We start from the raw sequence: 17,204 nt of genomic DNA on the forward strand, positions 1-17,204 counted from the left end.
AGACTATAGTCTATCCAACAAGCTAGGAAATATTTCGACAGACGACATCCAAAAAATGAGAAAATACTGTTTTTGCCACTGACACTCATAACTGTCACTGTCGGGGATCCTCTCATTAGACAGATTTTATAAGCAGTTAGGTACTGCTACACGTGACAAACTGATAGACAGCAGTCAGACAATTGAAAACTCTAGGATATTGAAATTAATATGGTTGAAAGTTTTTAAAAATATTTATTCTCTAAATGCATTTCATATATGGAATATCTTAAGAAAATAACTTATTATTATTTTCCTATCATTTGTCTTAAACAAAAGAAAATTATAGCCTGCCCGGTCATAGAATGATTTCCACAGATAACCAACGGACAGAAAAACCAATCTACTGTTGAATTAAGCCCCGTTCTCAGAACTTCATAGTGCCGCCAGCGACACGTCAAAAGAACAAATGAGATTTGTACAAAATTCAAACAGCTGTCAATTTTAAATTTAAACTCGTTTAGTCAACCAGGTAGAGCCAGCGACAAAACGTAGTTCTGAGAACGGGGCTTTTGAGAAGTGGTATACAGCTGTCATTCATTTACGAAAATTCAGTACCCACACAATACATTCTTTCACCAGACAAAGTATAGTAGTCTTATCAGTCAATTAATTTTAATGGCTGAAAATGAAATTCTCAAACTGTTTAAGTAATTCTAAAAATATCAAAACTTGCATTCTACCAATTGTTATTCCAGTAAAAGAACAGCAAAATTTGCCTAGTTTAGTCTCATCTGCATTTTAGTTAAAAAGTAGTCTAACATCTGATTGAAATAAAGATAAAAGACATAAAACTACATAAAAATGACTTTATATTTATCTTGGTAAATCTCTCACATACCAGAAAAAAACTTCTCACTTAACATAACTTTAATTAACGAATAACATTAGTTTTTAGGGGGAGGTTTATATAAACCCACAACTACGGCATGGTCTCTCTCATAGGGTTCTAAGGTAATTTGTTCCTGAGGTTTTAGCTTATCAGCTTGCAGTTTTCTCACTTCTGATGCAAACACAGCCTCAGGTTGTGCTGTCGAATCTATACAACTGGCTTTTATAGAAATCACAAAATGTCCTCCATTTTTAAGGAAATATTGCGCATTAAGCGCTACTATTCTGGCTTGGTCAGGTTGAGCAACGTCCGCAAATATGGTATCGACCATTCCAATTAACATTCTGTATTTATGAGGATGTCTAGCATCTTCGATAATAGGAATGATATTTGTCCTTTTTTTAGCAACATTTATTAGATCTCTACCTGACCTGTGAGAGAATTCCACAGCATATACTAAACCTTCCGGTCCCACTATATCTGAAACATGTGATACAGTTGTCCCTGATGCTGCTCCTAAGTACAAAACCCTGCTACCGGGAGCCATATGTATAGCGTCAACTCCACCCAAAATTGCAGCGGCCAATTTGCTCCTGAAGGGATTCCATACTCTATATTCTATTTTATTTCCATCATTCTAAAAAATAAATAAGGGACTTTTAGTTTATGTTCAGTCATTTGCGGTACTAAATATTGGATGTAAAATGATACTTACTTCAACAGAAATTCTTTTTTCTCCATATACTTCAGAACCAGGGACCAAATTTAAGGTAACTAGAGCATCTTCCTTGCCTCTAGCAACAAATACACCTTCATGTCGGTGAGGTTCAACAATAACCTATAATTAAATAAGAAATAACATTAATTGCACCTCGTATCACATGCATCAAAACAATTTAATAATAATAATAGTCTGTAGGGTTCATGTTATATTATTGTTATGTTAAATCTTTAGATATGTCGCTTATTTTAATAATCATTGTTTCTTATACCGGGTGCGTCTCAAAAGTGGCTCACCCCCTATAACTTTTTTATTTTTTCAGATAAAAAACGATATTTGGTATGTTAATACATGACATAAATTAGGATTGATTGGTGTATTAATTGTTTTTGGTCACTTCCTGTTTCACCGGAAGACTACAACTTTTGATTTTTAAATGGCACCCTCGGTATTTTTTTACTTTATTTGATAGAAAATGACATTCTGAATAGAATGATATACCATATGTCAACTTTTGACATTCTCACTTAATAAATTAAAAAAAAAATTAAGCGGGAAAAAAATTGTATTTTAAAATTCAATCTAGAGTGCCATGTTAAAAACACTAATTCTTCATCAAGGAGCTTTGGAAAAATAGATTTGATCCTCTAATGTTGTTAGTGTCTTGTCCTGGCCAGTTAAAATATGCTCAAATCATATCTCAATTTTTTCAAATGGAACGAGGGTGGTTCATTAGCATATTTGGAAAAAGCATTTTTTACGAATAATTTGATACCGCACACTTGGTATTTCCAGTCAAATTTTCGTTATGAACCGCAAGTTATAATTTCAAATAAATCATATACGAAAATGTCAAAAGTTGACATATGATATTCATTCAATTCAGAGTGTAATTTTCTATCGAATAAAGTAAAAAAATACCGGGGGTGTTATCTAAAAATCAAAAGTTGTAGTCATTTCCGGTGCAACCGGAAGTGACCGAAAACAATTGAATACGACAATCAATCCTAATTTATGTCATATATAATAATAATAGCTCCCGTATATAGCGTTTGACGCCTTGGGAGTAGCAAGGTACAGCTTGCCATACTAGAGCCGTTCGGTATACAAGGAAGGAAATGTGGCTAGCACTACGCTTCAACCGCCTATTATTACCTCAGGATTGTGAATCCCAAGTACTCATTTAAGGCTGAGTCGACCTAGGTACCCAAACTATTTTTATTTTAATAAAAATTGTCGGCTGATGAAATGCCGGTGGGATTCGAACCCACTACCTTGAGATTGGTAGACGAGAGCCTGTACCTCTTCGCCACCGGGCACCTATTTATGTCATATACTAACACCAAATTTCGTTTTTTAACTAAAAAAATTAAAAAGTTATAGGGGTGAGCCACTTTTGAGACGCACCCGGTATATCTGAAAAAATTATGAAATGATTTGGTATCTAGAGATACCGTATGATTGAAAAAAAACGGCGTCCAGTTGGCTGGGAAATGAACATCAATGACATTTCCCATAAAAATTTGCATATAAAATGACAGCGATCTTCATTCCATAGCCATCGCTGACGCCGTTTTTTCTCGATCATACGGTATTTAAATTGATAAATTTAAGTCATATTACAATCTATAATGACTGGTTTTTGAAATATGACCATTTTTCTATCTTTGAAAATTGCTAATTATTGATGCTTTTTAACTTGAAGTACCTACTTTATTGTAATATATTTTTCATAAATAATATTACTAAAACGATAGACAGGGTGAGTCAAAACTAGGTATGATACTTTTTTCTGTTATTTGAACTGAAACATTAGACAACAACTGAACCACTTAGTAAAGTAAGATTTAGTATTATTACTTAAGTAGACTACGTTATTTTTCAAATCGGATTTTTTTGGCAAATCTACGGTGAAAAAAATACAGCATACGTCATAGACCGTAAAAAAATATAGCCTTAGTATAAAAATATATTTGAATTACCCCATATGTTTATAAAATAATTAATTAGTAATTATGTCAGTATATTTTTTTTTAAAAATATTGTGAAAATCTAAAATGAAAATCTGATATAGAGGTTTTTCTGAATAAAGGGTGACCCTGTATTTCCTAGAATATGTAATGAGATATATGGCAAAACGGCCATTTATTTATTTTATATTATATGGATATGGGAAAACGGCCATAAGCTGATTAGAGTACTTAACTGAAAGCCAACAAAAGAGAACAGAGAGAAATAAAAAGATAAGTTAATATCGAGATTGCAGACGGTCAGACTTCAAAAATCAATCAACTCTATTTTACGGTAGCATAACTCTAAATTACACATAGCTAAATGTCATAATAACGTCTGCGATATATATAAGTTGCATACCGTCTTGCCGCCTTTAAATCCGCCACCGCCGCCTCCTCGGCCACCTCTGCCCCCTCCACCGCGACCACCGCCGCCACGCCCTCCAAATCCACCTCTTCCACCTCCTCCTCCACGCCCACCAAATCCACCTCTACCTATAAAATTAAAAACATATATTAATAATATATAATAAAACACGTAACATTTCCTCCTATCGACAACGCCACCTGTAACGTCGCTGCCAAACCGTTATCACTAGGGTTTAAAACCGGGAAATCCCGGTCTCGAAAGTAACGGGAATTGAGGTGGACAAAGATTAAACGAGTCGTTCATTTGAAGGAATATTAAAATCGAATCGTGAGATCCCCTTAAAATACGGTTCGTTCAATTGAATGGGGAACTTACATAAAAAAATTATTATTAATTTTGATAGACCATGGAAAATAAATAGACACGTCTTTTTTTTCGTACGTTGGATATTCCCTTCATTTTTAATTCAAAAATGTAATGGTTTTATTTTCAAATTTAGTTAAGTTGGTTTATGTTGTTTTATGTGAATTTTAAGCTACCTTTTTTTTCGTCACTTGCCTTCATGTTAATTTTCTCATGACTAATTACTAATTACTTAATCATTTGATATCATTTTAATTAAAAAAATATGTTTTTTTTTCATCGATTTTACTTTTGAAAACCATGTCTTACTTGCTGATTGATGAAGTACACAGTCAATGAACAAAAATACAATCGAGAGTACCGAAAAAAACGGGAAATCCCGGTTCCTTAAGGCGTGGTACTGATATTCTCGGTTCTGGAAACTTGTTACCACCGAGAGGCCAGAAAGATCAGCCAAAAAATCTGATAGGTATGTCATTGAATGAAGAGTGTTTCTGTTTTTAAGCGACAAAATAAAAAATCATAAAAAATCCGGCGACGACAGTTTTTAGAAGAGCGAATTAGCTATCTTTTAGTAAAAAAAGCAACTTTCTAGAGCAAGTCGTTACTTCAGTAGAGACGACACAGATAAACATTAGCATTTTATATATGTAGATTCTGTTACAAAAACATAAAAATAGATAGATTTGGTTCGGTTTGGTTTTCACGGAAAACATATCTAATAAGTTAACTCATGATGACGCGCGTTTTGCACGACTAATTATTCTCGGTTCAAGCAGTCATAGTAAGCAATGAATTTTTGAAACATATTTTATAATACTGTTGTTGAGTATCAAGTATCTATCACAGCATTTTTGATCGTGTTATTTTTTTAATAAAAAGTTCATTTAAATACATCTGTGTCTCAAAATTACCAGAAATAGGTTGTTAAAAATTTTGTCCTAATTATAAAATAGATAAAATACACGAAATTTGGTGATTTTTCACAAGATCTGAAATTTGTTGTGAAGTTGAAGAAATACAAAGGTTTTTTAAGGCTCCGTGAAGGAATTCACTCAAGAATTTCTGGCAAAACTGCATCTTAGGGCCGTATTCATAGTCGAGCGCCAGAAAAGCGGGCGGCTGGCGCTCTCCCGCCTCGCCGGAGAAAGCTTCGGCGAGCGCTTCGATATCCGGAGACAAAAAAAGCTCTTTCATAGTCGGCCGCGCACCGCTGGCTGACGAAAAAGACGGCGCGTCGCCGACAAAATTTCACTTCGGGTGGAGGGTTTTAACAACAGGGACCATGTTTTCTTCTTCACTTTTTCTATACAAAAATGGGTTACACTTTAACTTTAACATTCTCTCTAAATATTTAAATATTAATAATTTAGATATTTTATTGATATTGAGTAATTTAAATATTTTATTGATGTGTCCATTGTTATAATTGTTTTAAAGTAATGAATAATATCTTCGTGAATCCTTCACTTATATAGTAAAAGATTTACAATTTTTATATACATATTTTTTGGCTAGGTATATTTTGGCCATAATAAAAAGGATATTAAGTTAATAATTTATATAATGGGGAATTCCGTAGGTCTGTTCGGGTTATTTGAAAAGTTTTATAGATTCGTTTTGGCAGTATGTTTATAAATTTTATAGACCTTAACAACTGTGCTTTAACCTTTAACCTATTGGTGTGCTGTGTTAAGGATTGCCCCAAATTATTTTAAGGGAAAATATGACCAGTGTAGAAGTAATTTATATTTTTAAATTAGCTCTATTTTTGTTTCTTTTGTGTAGATGACTGATGTTTTGTGAATTTGGTATATTTTTCCAGTTTGTGTAAATTAAGCAAAGAGAATTAATGTATAATAAACGTAAACACAATAGGAAAAATAAAAATTATAAACATAACAAAAACAAAACAATAAAACATTTAAATGGTCAAATAGACGGACGGAATTCATATGACTCAAATGTAATGAATAATGGCCTCAAAAATACTGAATGTCATCGTTCTCGTCGATTTTGTGCATTTAGTTGTACATTTAATCGTCACACAATATTATAAATATCCATAATTAATTCAGTTTGCTTGGTGCTTCTTTCAACTAGAGAAATAAACAAGACTAAATTGGCGGGCCGCCCGGAGATGGTGTAAGGACATGCTCCAGTCGCCGGCCGAAAATCACCAGATGGGGCTTTAAACTGCGCAAGCGTTCTTCGCCTGGAGATCGACTATGAAACGGAAAAAAAAAATGCTTATCCAACCGCCCGCCGGCGAGAGAGCGGTTACTCTATATGACGGATGTGTGCACGCGTTACTCGGAGAGCGCTCGACTCTGAAATAAGAACGAAGAATTTCGGGAAAGCTCCCACCAGCGAGCGGCTGGCGGTCGACTACGAATACGGCCGTTAGTGTCTTCTGGAATGCTACTGGGCATACAAACTTTAGTCTAATAACAAAAAAAACTGGCAAAAATTTAAAAAAAATCCAATAAAGGGAAGTGTTTCTGGACCTATCTTTATATGAACTTTTCATCTCAATAACACTCAAGAATCATCTAAAGAAATAGCCTACTAAAGTTTGGCTACATATTTAAATAACACACTGTTTATGTATATTACCCGTGGCATTACATTGCAATATGATTGGCAATTAGCTTGATATTATTTGGCAATCTTTTCTTCTGTTCAAAGTGGTGTTTAACATTTCGTTTTTGTTGCTAAGGCTGATTATTTTCTGTAATCTTGTCATAATTACAGAATATACAAAAAGTGTCAATAAATTTACCTCCTCCGCGTCTATCCCCAAATCCTCCTCGGCTCCCACCTCCTCGACCTCCTCTACCGCCGCCGTCGCTGCCGAAACTTTTACGACCACCAAAACCACCTCCACCTCTGTTACCAGGAGAAAAACCTAAAAAATAAGATTTTTACAACAAAAAACTTTCAAATTTTATAAAAGTACTACAAGAACTGGTTCAAAACTATGAATAAAATAATCCAACACAACAGTAGGAAAATAAAAGTAGTAATAAAACATCAACAATAGGCTTTCAAAGAAATAATAAAAAAACTAATATAAGTCTTACCCATTGTATAAATAAAACAAATCTGCCCTTTTATTTATTTATAAAACAGTAGAAACAGTACCACGTGCAGTACGAATAAATTTTAAAGCATGGGGCCTTGCGGTACGAAATAACATAACCTTACACATTAACCTAAAAAAAACTGTTGAAACCAGTTGAAACCCTTGTCTAAGGTTGAAACCACAGAATATACAAACGGTTGAAACTTTACTTGACCATGAACACACCATGAACACAGACCACCAAAATGTGACGTATTTGCGAAATTCGCAGAAGTTAATCATATTTTTTTCAAGTTTAATATATATATGATAATTTTGTTTATATATGTACGTACATATATTATTAATTATATGATTTACGGTTCAGCCATGGTCCAACTTTTTTTTTCTGACTTTTTTAACGGTTTCTCTTTCTCTATGGCTGTTTTCTACCCTCCATAGCCTGCTCCATAGACAAACAGAAAAATTCGGGCTATGACTTGCCAGAAGAAGCCATACGACGCGCAACCAAATGTTCTGACTTTGGCATCGGCTCTGCAGGAATTAGCAATACGTCCAAATCACTATCTAAATTGTTTCGACTAGTTTCGACCAAGTTTCGACGACTAGTCCGTTAGTCTTAGCATATTCAGGAAAGAACAGGCTAACCTCCAGCGTTGCCAATTTGTGGGGAATTCCCCAAATTTTGGGGAATCCGAGCCGATTGGGAATTTTGCAGGGGATTAGCAATAGGCGGCGAAATAAGGGGAGTTTCAACATTTTATTGCTGATTGAAAATGGCGTAAAATTTTTAGCTTTAAAACGGAGCGGGACGATATATCTTTCTGCCGGTAATGGTGTGGATCCGGTGGCTGACCTTTGAAACGAGTTTTTGCTGCATATAGTCACAGACACTACGCATGCGCACATCTTCGATGTTGCCAGATTGTGAGTTATTTCAAATTATTTTCAGTAGAAAACAAATATGTGCTTTTCAGTGTTTTTTTGTCAATATTTACCGTATGATCGAAAAAACGGCGTCCAGTTGTCTGGGAAATGACTTATTGAGGACATTTCCATAAATGACAGCGATCTTCATTTCATAGTCATTGCTGACGCTATTTTTCAACCAGTACGCGGTATATTATTTTAATATTTCGTACAATATGAACGCTTATTATGTATTTTCAGTCAATAAAATTATATAGAAATAAAACTCAGATTCCTGTCTAGATTATTATGCTACGTTTAAAAGTGCTTTTATTAAAAATTCGGGAAATTAAAAGGATGTGTCCAAATTTTCTCTTTTTTAAATTTTAAATGCTGTAGCTCCATGTCATGTTCATAATAGATTTATTTTAACATTCCATCAAAACTACGGAGGCCTTAAAAGGCCTTTTAGCCTCCGTAATTAAAATTGTAGAATCAGCTGCAGCAACATTAACAGTTACCTTGTTTAATTCTGCTTATACATATACTGCATTAATTTTTCTGCTACATTAAGATTTCTCTATTCTTACACCTAATTTATGTGATTTTCTTAGCATAATATATGATTTATAAACCATATTTTTCCTAATGGAAGGATGAATAGGATATGCAAAATTAAGATATTTTAACATTTATTTTCCAAACCAAGCATAATATAGTATTAAGATGAAGACATAACAAATATTATAAGAAAGATCTTAATATAAATCACAAACTAAGTCTTAATTTAGTCTTGTATTTCTATTATTATTATTATTCTTATAAAACTAATAAGATCAAAACTCAACTCTTCACCATATTGTCAAGATTTGGCATTATAGGAAACAAGAAATTACAGTAAATTAAGAAAAGAATAACAAAGTACACGATATTAAATACTGTAATGTATTTTATTGATACAAACCATACCTTCTAAAGATAAAAGATAGAACATAAAGCTTATTTACAGTCTTATCCAGCACTCTTCGATAAAATCCACTAACTTGATATCTATGCTTGATATTTTTAAGGAAATTATGATACAAACATTAATTTATAATCAAAGTATATTATATTAGTAACATTATATAATAGGTAAAATGTTACCTCTATCTCCGATTGACGTTTATTGTTTCTATAATAAGACCCGTCATGGTAGTACTTCAAAACATCAATACATGCATATAATCAAAAATATTGTTGCCTGTAAATAACTAGAAATTAAATAACTTGAAAGAAATAAAAATAATTCTAATAAGTTTAAAACCATTAAGAGAAAAAAATCAAGTAAATGATAAATTTTAATTCTAATGTAAACATATAAATAAATGTTATTATTAATACAATTTTATATATTATAATACTGTCATTTCACAATCTTCATTATCCTTCTTACCTTAATTTTGGATATCAAGATAAATCTGAAATTATAGAATTTGTATTATTATTGATTAACACGCCAAAAAAAATTTTCAACTGCAAGTAATTCGAAAATAACCTGCAGTTTGGCAACATCGACGATGTGCGTTTGCGTAGTATCGATGATCAAAAGCAGCAAATATGGGCTTCAAGGTCAGCCACCGGATCCACACCTTTACCATCTTTCCCAACTTAAAAATTATAATCTGCTTTTTACTTGTGCTTCCCTTTGCAAATGCTTCAGTTGAAAGAAAATTTAGTAACCTCAAATTATTTAAAGACTACTAGGGAAGGGATTAAAAAACAAGGAGGTAATTTACAGTTTAATCCCTCCTCTTAACATATATAATAAATATTGTATATTAAAATTATTTTTTTTTGTTAAAATAATCATATGGGGAATTTTTGGTGAATCGGGACATGACAATGGCATTGGCAACGCCGCTAACCTCATTCTTTTGTTTGTTGCTTAGGTAGGTTTGTTGTTTGTTCAAAAACCGGAACACGGCGCACAGTGGGCCAGGAAGTAACTAGGAGTTTGACTAATTCAATTTCTTTTTGTATGTCAACAACTTTTATCTAAATATGTATTAAAAAATGAATAAATACAATTTTTACGAACATCGGACTTTAATAAACTATAATTGTTGCTCCCCACAGGGTACTCCGTAAATTCCTATATACAGGATATCAACTTTATTAACAAATGAAAGGCGCGAAGATCCTCACTTAATTTTAAAATGAAGATGTAACAGTATAACATTTTTTCTGAGTTTCTCCTCTTTTTTGGTATACAGAGTGTCAATGATAACTAATTAAATGGATTTGTATATAATCAGGGAATATGTAATAGAGAGTTTTTTTTCTTGAAGATGAGGCAAGGTGCTAAAAATAAATAAAAAAAGTTGTATTTTAATTTGCCTCGTCTAAAAAAAATTAAGAATAAAGAGAAAAATCAGTGGCGTACATCTTTATCTTTATGAATAACATTGCCTAAACCAAAAGCTACGGCCACGGTACTTAATAATTTTAGCTGCGACTCCTTATTTCGAGCTTCTTGAGCTTCCTCCGATAATTGTCCGATGGGTACAGGAGATGATTTTATGATATCTCCCCCATGGATAAGAATTTTATGTATAGTGACAGTCATTTTGTACCACGGATAAAGAAATACAAATTGCTTACTAATTTCTAAGGAGTATGATTTAAAACTATTAATGTCAATGCTGAATCCGCTGGTAATAACTTGTAGGATCACAAAGAATCGATATATTAAATTTTGATCCAAACCTGTTATTTCGGCAGATATTGTATAATTTTGGAAAAATTTGCGCGCGGTATTACCGTCATTACTTGTACCAACACCTTGTTTCACTACATCTACAATTATGCCTAAACGATTTCTAAATTCTTTTTGAATTCTTTGCTTTTCGTTTTGACTTACAATTTTATCTTTTCCAACACATCGCCATTTTTGTAAACTTAAACGGTAACTTATCTTAGCAGGCATTCCAGAAAACGAATCCACGCGTGTAAGGTAGACGTTCCAAATTTTAAATTATCCTCCCGTATTGGTCTTTTCAGCACAACATCTATATCATTCATATGTGAAGGTAAAGCCCCACAAATAAAACACTTTTGTGACGATGTATCTGTCAAAGCACTAATCATCTTACCATCAATCATTGACATTATTAACTCATGTTTTATGTAAGCAGTCAAATGCTCACTTACTACAACTACAGTTTCAACAAGTTGTTGTATTTCTTTATCCATGTTACTTTTTTTCATTTTTTTAGATACTTCAATGGTTTCTTTTTAAAATTGCATTTTATAGGCCCGCAATAAACAGTTTGGACGAAGGTGGGTGGATTTTGCCATAAAAGAATTTTTTTGTTTTTTAAATCTTTTCGAGTACAATGCTAAGGGGAACCAAACAGACACAAAAATAAATTACTATCAATAAAAATCACCCCTCCTGAAAACCTTGTTTATACTCTCTTTTTTGTCCCTGAACTGCGGTCACATCCCCACAATTTACTTAGCAAAGTCAAATTGTTGTTAGTTTGATTAAAAATTATCGGAAGAAAGCTCTGGTATTAAAAAATAATCTGGATACAGTGTGATCTAGTACTGACTGTAAAGTAACACAAACAGAGTGTTCTGTAGCAGTGATATCTGAGGGGTAACATCTTAATTGTTTGGCGTTTCTTTATTGTATTATATGGTGGGATATAAATTTAAATTATTTTCTCATTATTTTTCAGAACAATTGATAGTGTCGCTTAGAAAGATTCAGATTCATTATTAGGGACAGCGCTTTCTCTGGAGACATTTGAAAACTTGTTTTTTGGTTATTATTTGAATCATTTGATATTTTCAAATGCTTGACTGACTCATTTGATGAGTTTGCTACTTGAGCCAATAAACTTGCAGCTGCTGGCTTACCGGAAGTTCTTAAACCGATTTCTGTAGCAAACACAAGCTCACTGGTTTCAAATTCTCGGATTTTTTTTTGTTCTTTTATATTTTCCAGCATAACTTAAATTGTCAAATTTTACTTTCTGTCGACCAACATTAGAAATTCTTGGTTTGTTGCAAGGTATGGTTACACTTGTTTCCAGTCATGCTGCGTATCTCACCAAAAATCTAGTTTTATTTCGGTTAGCAATCTGCCATTTTTTTCGAAATTGACAAAAATAATTATTTGCCAATGACCCTATAAGTTTTTGGTTTTGATTTCTACAGCTTTCACACAGACTATTATATAAAGTTTCTTTTATCAATAGTTTTTGATGGCAGACTTCATATAAAGATCTTACAGGAACTGAATGATTTTTGAACTCTGAAAAAAAGCTACTTTTTAGTTCAGTTGTTACTTGAAAACACCAAAATAAAATTACACAAAAAGTAAGACCCGGATGTGAAATTTTATTTTCATTTGAACTTCGCCGCCATCTTAGTTTTCAAGGTGACAGGCAAATAAATACTTCAACTCAAAAGTCCTGATCAATTGAATGTAAAAAGAGATTTGTTGCATTAAAAATTGATCATAGAGTTAAAAAAAATGAACAAAAAACTTGTGTTTCGATTTTTGTGTCACTCGGTCTAAATTATTTAAAAATAATTTTTTTAAAATGGAGCAGCTGGGAGCAAGATTTTGTTTTCCAGAAAATATTATAAGATGTTTCTTATATACACAGTAGTAACGGTGGCCCTAAAGGATGCTAAAATTTTAACATATCGCTTAATAAAGTTAAAAAAGCCTTTATTTGGCAATTTTTTTTGGTGTTACTTAAAATGTAGAATTTCTTTAGGATAGTTGTGTTTCAGAGTAACTTTATCAGCATAAAATTAATATGAAAACTTACCTTCCCTGGCTTCTTGCATGTTTATTTTTTAAAAAAAAACAATTTCTTTGAAAAACAGCTCCAGTTTCAACAGGCAAAATTCTATAAATTAAACAACACGAAATGCCGCGTCAACAAACTTAACAAAATTATTTTTAACACTCGCACCATGACAACGGAGCGAGTTCATTTGTTTGTTTTCTGATGTTTCATGGTATACTTCAGTCTGCGATAAGAAAGAAAAAATTTGGACGAAATAGGTTCTGGGTCCATTTCAATCGCTAAGGCTATCCCTGGCCCACTGTGCGGCGTATTACAAGGCTTGGTCATTTTTTAAGACATTTTTGATTGTTAATTTTATTTTTGTGCAAACTAAACAGTTGTTTTTTATTAAAAAATAGCAGACAAAGGTAAGAAAGGTAATGTCCATGCAGAAGTTTTTATTTCACAGGCTATTCTTTCTAGAAATTATACCATCCAACCCTCCTATTTAATTATTAAATGAAAGTGTGAAAGAGATATCAAGGGCTATCCTGTTAAAATATCATCCGGCCAGTCTAGGCCCTGTTGTGAACCAGAAGGTGTGCTAAGTTGGATGTTGGATATAGAATGGAAGGAATATCATGGCCGAGAACAAGGCATAATTGTATGCCCCTTGATGTAGGGGGGTAGGTTTGTTTCTAATAGGCAGTAAAACCAAAAATTCTACTGTGAATCTTCATATTCTAGGCCTGTAAAGATAAATAATTCCTGGAGCCATCTCGAGGTATAGTACTCAAGTCGGATCGAATCAATAGATAGCACAATGAAAAGAAATAATAGCCATCATAAAACTGTAAATATGTATATAACTAGTACAATGTAGCTATTTAACTGTAAGTACAATGTAGCTAGATATTTAGTAGAATAGGGGTATTATAAATTAATACAAAATACAATAATTGGTCACTCTTTCCATTCCCATTCAATTCTTCCCATTTAATCATTTTCCCATAAAAAAAGGAAAATTAAAATTAAGAGTGCCGTTAACCAAAAATAGTGAAATAAATGGAAATAGTCAAATTTTATATTAACATGTAAGACTTTGAATAAAAAGGTGTAAAAGGATTATAAATGCTGTATTTATATCCTTTAGTATCATGATAATATAAAATTTTAGTAGGTATCTCCATTTATTTCACTGTTAATAATAATTTAAATCTCCCGCTCTTTCATAGTTCGTTCCTGTAGCCAAGTAGAGGGCGCTAAAAGCGCAATCTCCCAACATTTTACCACGCGATTCACCACTCTCTAAACTATTAACTTTCTCTATGGCCTGCTCTATGCTTTCTGTTCTAATTTTTAATAAAATTATCTATATTCTGGTTTGGTTTTTGCCAAGTTCTGGCATTAGAACGTTGTCAATCGGAAAAATCCAGAGATATAGCCTTAAGTCCATATCTCTGGAAAAATCACTTTGATATTACCCTTGTTTATATTACATTTTCCGGTATACCCATTTTCCATATAAAATTACAGCGATCTTCAGTTACCCGATCTTCATTTAATAGCCATTTCTTTTTTCGATCATACATTATACGGTACTGTCACGGCACGGTCACGGCATACAATTTATATCATATTCATATAAAATCCCTAGACAGATATGCTTGATATACCAAAAAATATTTTTACAGATAATTCGAAATTTTTTTATCTATATCCCTTACAGTTTTACAATCATCTTACAGCTTTACAAACATTTTAAAAATATATATAAACGTAAATAAATTACAAATAAATACTTTGGGAAATAAGAAACCTAATTTATTTCTTGAAAATTATAAAATATTTAATCATTTTCTTCAAATCTCAGATGAGTAACCGTGTCCTTATCAGCTTTCTTCAATAATTTCTCTCTACCTCTCTGCTTTTTAGATAATTTCTGGAACTTGAGCAGCCGATCTTTATTAATTTTATCCCAATAAGACTTCTCATCCTCGTCTGTTAGAATTGTTTTATCACCCATAAAATCTTTAGTACAAAACTGCTTTGCAGCTTCATTAGAATTAAATCGTAAAAATGCTTCTTCACTTCCCACTTGATTAGGTACATCTACATATTTAATATCTGATGATAAAACTTTAATTTCATTCTAAAAGAAAAAAATTAAAAAAGTTAAAACAAAAACAAAATCATAAGGAATGTAATACCTTCAGTAATTTAGGTAAAGAACAATTTACTTTAAAAATCTATGTACCTACCTTTAATTTTTTAGCATCATTACATGGTTCAAGTAACGTCAACTTTACAATAACCCCTGGAACATAAGTTAATTTAGAATCCTCAGTGGAATCATGATTTTCATCTAATTGTTTGTTTTTGTATGGTTCTTTTCTTTTGATATTGGTTTGATGTTTTCTTAAATAAAGTTTAAATTCTTTCATTTTTTTCTTTTGTAGATCCAAGTAGTGATTTCTTAGTTTCTTCCATTCCTTTCTATAAATACATATAATAATTAATGTTTTTTTTTATATTACTGATTCTTACTTTGACATAATTTGCATTCCAAGTTCTTTGATGAATAATTTTCTTTTATCCTTTTTATTTTTCTTCTTTTTCTTTCCTTCTGTATCTTCTACACTATTAATCTGTGAGTCACCTGTGACTTCTTCAGAAGCCTTCAACTTCTTATTTTGTAAGTCTTCATCTAAACTAAGTTTTCTCTTTTTTATATCTTCACTAATAGGTTCTGGAATATCTACATTAACGACTAATGTGGATGAGATAATTTCATTATTTTTCTCCTTTCTCTTTCCTTCAGTATCTTCGAAGCTATTAATTTGTGAGTCATCCGTACCTTCCTCAGAAGTTTTTGATTTCTTATTTTGTAAATCTTCATCAAAACTAAGTTTCCTCTTTTTTATATCTCCACTAATTGGGTTAAATTCTTCTGTGGATTCCTCTTTTTCGAAAGTAAGTATACTTTGTAATTCTTCAGGTTTTCTCTCAGAAGGTATTTTACAACCTATACTATCAAAAAATAAAATTGCCTCTTTAGCTTGATCTTCATTTTCATATTCAATAAAGGCAAATCCTTTATTTGCTTTATTATGCTTATATTTAGGAATTGACACATAAACTACATTACCAAAATCAGAAAATATTTGCGATAAACTCTCATGATCAGAATCTGCTTTAATATTTTCTACATAAATAGTACACAAATCAACATTTTCATTTACTTTTATAGCTTTGTTTCGTTTTACTTTAGTACCATCTTCAGATACTCTAATCACAGTACTGTTTCTTAAAGCCTTTTGAATATCTTCAATATTACAGTTTAATTTTCGAATTTTATTGAATTTTAAGAAGACGTCGATATCAATATCTACAATAAAGTTTATTTAACTTTCCAAAAATATTTATATAATGTACTTACATGGACTTTGACTTAGTAACTGTGACAGAAATCTATCTTTGGAAAGGTTTGAGTCGCTAAAATAAAATTCCATTTGTTGTAAAATGGTGTGATAAAGGTATTTTTTACGATGTCTGGATTTTTTCGGTTGTTCATCAGGTAAAACGACACATTCTCCTTCGCCCATTTTCACTATTTATTATTTATTATTGAAGTTTAACTGTATGACTTTACAGTATACAATACTTTTAAATCTGCTCTAAATCATTGAAATAGAAAAAAGGATAAATTTTTTCAGCGGTTGGTAAAGTTTATACTATATATTGATATATTTCAAGGAAATGTTTGTTTTTGATCATATTTTTGATTTTCAAAATGTTGTGAAAGGATTTTCCACTCAGCAAGTACAATCGTGGCTAACGTCATATGTACAATCTTTGCCATAGATATGGAGTGTAGAGATTTATATATAAAAGAATAATATATAAGATACAATAACCATTTATATTACAATCATTATACATTATAGGTACTTTTACCACGGTTTTTCATTATACAATCATATATAAAAAATTTGAGTCTTGCTTGAAACCGATAGATTATATGAACGGTAGTTCAAATTGATCAGAAATATTAAGGGTCTATGTCTATTCTATGGTCTATTC

General features: G+C 32.0%; 2 protein-coding genes across 2 annotated transcripts; both read right to left on the minus strand.

Moving 5' to 3' along the window:
• Window positions 1-219: 219 nt before the first annotated feature.
• Window positions 220-7,609, minus strand: LOC115877134 (rRNA 2'-O-methyltransferase fibrillarin). The gene is made up of 5 exons (XM_030893280.1): window positions 7,421-7,609; window positions 7,120-7,245; window positions 3,966-4,099; window positions 1,587-1,709; window positions 220-1,508 (listed from the first exon to the last, which is right to left on the minus strand). The coding sequence occupies exons 1-5, from the start codon at window positions 7,422-7,424 to the stop codon at window positions 927-929; spliced, it is 969 nt and encodes a 322-aa protein (XP_030749140.1). The 5' UTR covers window positions 7,425-7,609; the 3' UTR covers window positions 220-926.
• Window positions 7,610-14,920: 7,311 nt separating this feature from the next.
• On the minus strand, window positions 14,921-16,983 carry LOC115877138 (la-related protein 7). The gene is made up of 4 exons (XM_030893283.1): window positions 16,561-16,983; window positions 15,669-16,509; window positions 15,383-15,617; window positions 14,921-15,273 (listed from the first exon to the last, which is right to left on the minus strand). Exons 1-4 carry the CDS (start codon window positions 16,724-16,726, stop codon window positions 14,971-14,973), a joined length of 1,545 nt encoding a protein of 514 aa, XP_030749143.1. The 5' UTR covers window positions 16,727-16,983; the 3' UTR covers window positions 14,921-14,970.
• Window positions 16,984-17,204: the final 221 nt, after the last annotated feature.

Source organism: Sitophilus oryzae, unplaced genomic scaffold, assembly GCF_002938485.1.
Source record: "Sitophilus oryzae breed Bouriz unplaced genomic scaffold, Soryzae_2.0 scaffold_1442_pilon_pilon, whole genome shotgun sequence".
Taxonomy (NCBI): Eukaryota; Metazoa; Arthropoda; class Insecta; order Coleoptera; family Curculionidae; genus Sitophilus; species Sitophilus oryzae.

Excerpts from the sequence above, each read along its gene's own strand:
- LOC115877134 (XM_030893280.1), bottom strand. Across the intron at positions 4,100-7,119 it reads TGGGGATAGACGCGGAGGAG|GTAGAGGTGGATTTGGTGGG; the intron begins GTAAATTTATTG and ends TTAATTTTATAG. Across the intron at positions 1,509-1,586 it reads AAAAAAGAATTTCTGTTGAA|AATGATGGAAATAAAATAGA; the intron begins GTAAGTATCATT and ends TTTATTTTTTAG.
- LOC115877138 (XM_030893283.1), bottom strand. The coding sequence starts at position 16,726 with ATGGGCGAAGGAGAATGTGTCGTTTTACCTGATGAACAACCGAAAAAA. Across the intron at positions 16,510-16,560 it reads GTTACTAAGTCAAAGTCCAT|ATATTGATATCGACGTCTTC; the intron begins GTAAGTACATTA and ends ACTTTATTGTAG. Across the intron at positions 15,618-15,668 it reads GGAATGCAAATTATGTCAAA|AAAGGAATGGAAGAAACTAA; the intron begins GTAAGAATCAGT and ends ATGTATTTATAG.